The 1,446-nt window shown below is 64.0% G+C and overlaps 1 protein-coding gene across 1 annotated transcript; it reads right to left on the bottom strand.

The window, feature by feature from the left end:
* Window positions 1-25: 25 nt before the first annotated feature.
* Window positions 26-1,366, bottom strand: RHEBL1 (Ras homolog enriched in brain like 1). The gene is made up of 6 exons (XM_017728701.1): window positions 1,148-1,366; window positions 972-1,054; window positions 836-892; window positions 719-766; window positions 549-633; window positions 26-472 (listed from the first exon to the last, which is right to left on the bottom strand). The coding sequence occupies exons 1-6, from the start codon at window positions 1,202-1,204 to the stop codon at window positions 383-385; spliced, it is 420 nt and encodes a 139-aa protein (XP_017584190.1). The 5' UTR covers window positions 1,205-1,366; the 3' UTR covers window positions 26-382.
* Window positions 1,367-1,446: the final 80 nt, after the last annotated feature.

Below are 1,446 nucleotides of genomic sequence, written 5' to 3'. Positions count from 1 at the left end.
AGGAACAGCCCCCCCAGTCCAGGGGTTTACAGACAAAACAACGTTTAATTGTTTCAGCCCCGACTCCCACGGGTCCAGCCCGGCCGGACTGCGGCCCCACGCCGGGAACAACACCCGCATTCAGCCCTGGCTCCCAGAGCAGGAACGGCCCCGACCTGTCCTTGTGCATGTAGGGGACAGCGGTGATGAGGTGGGGGGGCTCCCAACTGGGGCAGAACCACCAACCCTGCTCCCAGTCCCCCGTGAGCCCCATGGCCGGTGCAAAGTGAGGGGTTCCGAACCACAGCAGGACCACGTGGCTTCCCCAGAGCCGCTGCCGTGGTCTGGGCAAAAGTCCTGGGGGGATCTGGGCCATCCAGGGGGTCCTGCCCCATCCCAAGGATCACATCAGGTGGCAGCTGGTGGATCTGCCGTAGGAATTGTCCACCCGGTCGATCTCCTCAATGAGCTTCATGAAGATCCCCATGGTCACCTGAGGACGAGGGCACATCAGTGCCAGCCCACGGGGAACCCCGCTCCCAACCCCGGCTGGGCTCCGTCCCCCAGACCTGGCTCTCCTTGGCTGAGGACTCGAGGAAAATGGCCCCCCACGACTCCGCCAGCTTCTTCCCTTCATCTGTCCTCACTTCCCGGCTGAAGACACAGCAGAACAGCAGGGGACAGGCAGGGTGTGCCACTGGGACACACACACACGTGGGACCCCCAGAACCCCCCTTACCTCTGCAGGGCCAGGTCTGCCTTGTTTCCCTCCAGCACCACGGGCATGCTGCAGGCACAGGGAGGATCAGGGCCCAGACCACCCTGGGCCCCCCTTCCCGAGAGGGACTGCACCTACCGTGTCTTCCCCCGGCTCTCGTGCAGTTTCTTGTGGAGGGTCTTGACCACCTGGAAGCTGTGGGGACAAGGGGACATCCAGGCACTGCTTCCCCCTGTCCCAGTTGACCCATCCCCAAGTCTCAGGGGTTCCTCACCTCCGCAGGGATGTCACCGAGTAGACCAGCACGTAGCCATGGATGCCGATGATGAAGGAGTGGGGCAGGACGGTGTACTCATCCTGGGGGTGGGGAGACAAAACCGGTGGCAGGGGTGGCTGAGAGGCCAGCAGCCCCTCAACACCCCCAGACCCCCCAAACTGCCCCAGCATTACCTGCCCGGCCGTGTCCACCAGCTGCAGCTGGAACTCATCCTTGCCCACCACCACCATCTTGTTGTAGGCTGCAAGGGTGGCACCAGGTTAGGGAGGGACCACCTGGGACCCCCAAACCCTCCCCCCCAAGGCTCAGACTCACGGCCACCTCATTCCAGGGGTACCTCAGCCCCCAACACAAGGTTTTGGGCTACAACCCACGCCCCGCAGAAGTGGGGGACACGTCTGTCCTCTTCACCTGGAACCCCACAGGGGCACCAGGGAAAAAACCCCGGGCAGGCAGCCCCCCACCCACCCCC

The sequence above is a fragment of the Corvus brachyrhynchos genome, unplaced genomic scaffold (assembly GCF_000691975.1).
Source record: "Corvus brachyrhynchos isolate BGI_N302 unplaced genomic scaffold, ASM69197v1 scaffold193, whole genome shotgun sequence".
NCBI classification, from domain to species: Eukaryota; Metazoa; Chordata; class Aves; order Passeriformes; family Corvidae; genus Corvus; species Corvus brachyrhynchos.
Note: the sequence above shows the minus strand (reverse complement) of the source record. Positions and strands in the feature narration are given on the sequence as shown.

What these genes read in the sequence shown, in the direction of transcription:
- RHEBL1 (XM_017728701.1), bottom strand. Translation starts at nt 1,204, where the DNA reads ATGGTGGTGGTGGGCAAGGATGAGTTCCAGCTGCAGCTGGTGGACACG. An exon ending in TGGTGGACACGGCCGGGCAG is followed by an intron (nt 1,055 to 1,147) that starts GTAATGCTGGGG and finishes CCCCACCCCCAG; the next exon opens with GATGAGTACACCGTCCTGCC. An exon ending in GAGAGCCGGGGGAAGACACG is followed by an intron (nt 767 to 835) that starts GTAGGTGCAGTC and finishes CTGTGCCTGCAG; the next exon opens with CATGCCCGTGGTGCTGGAGG.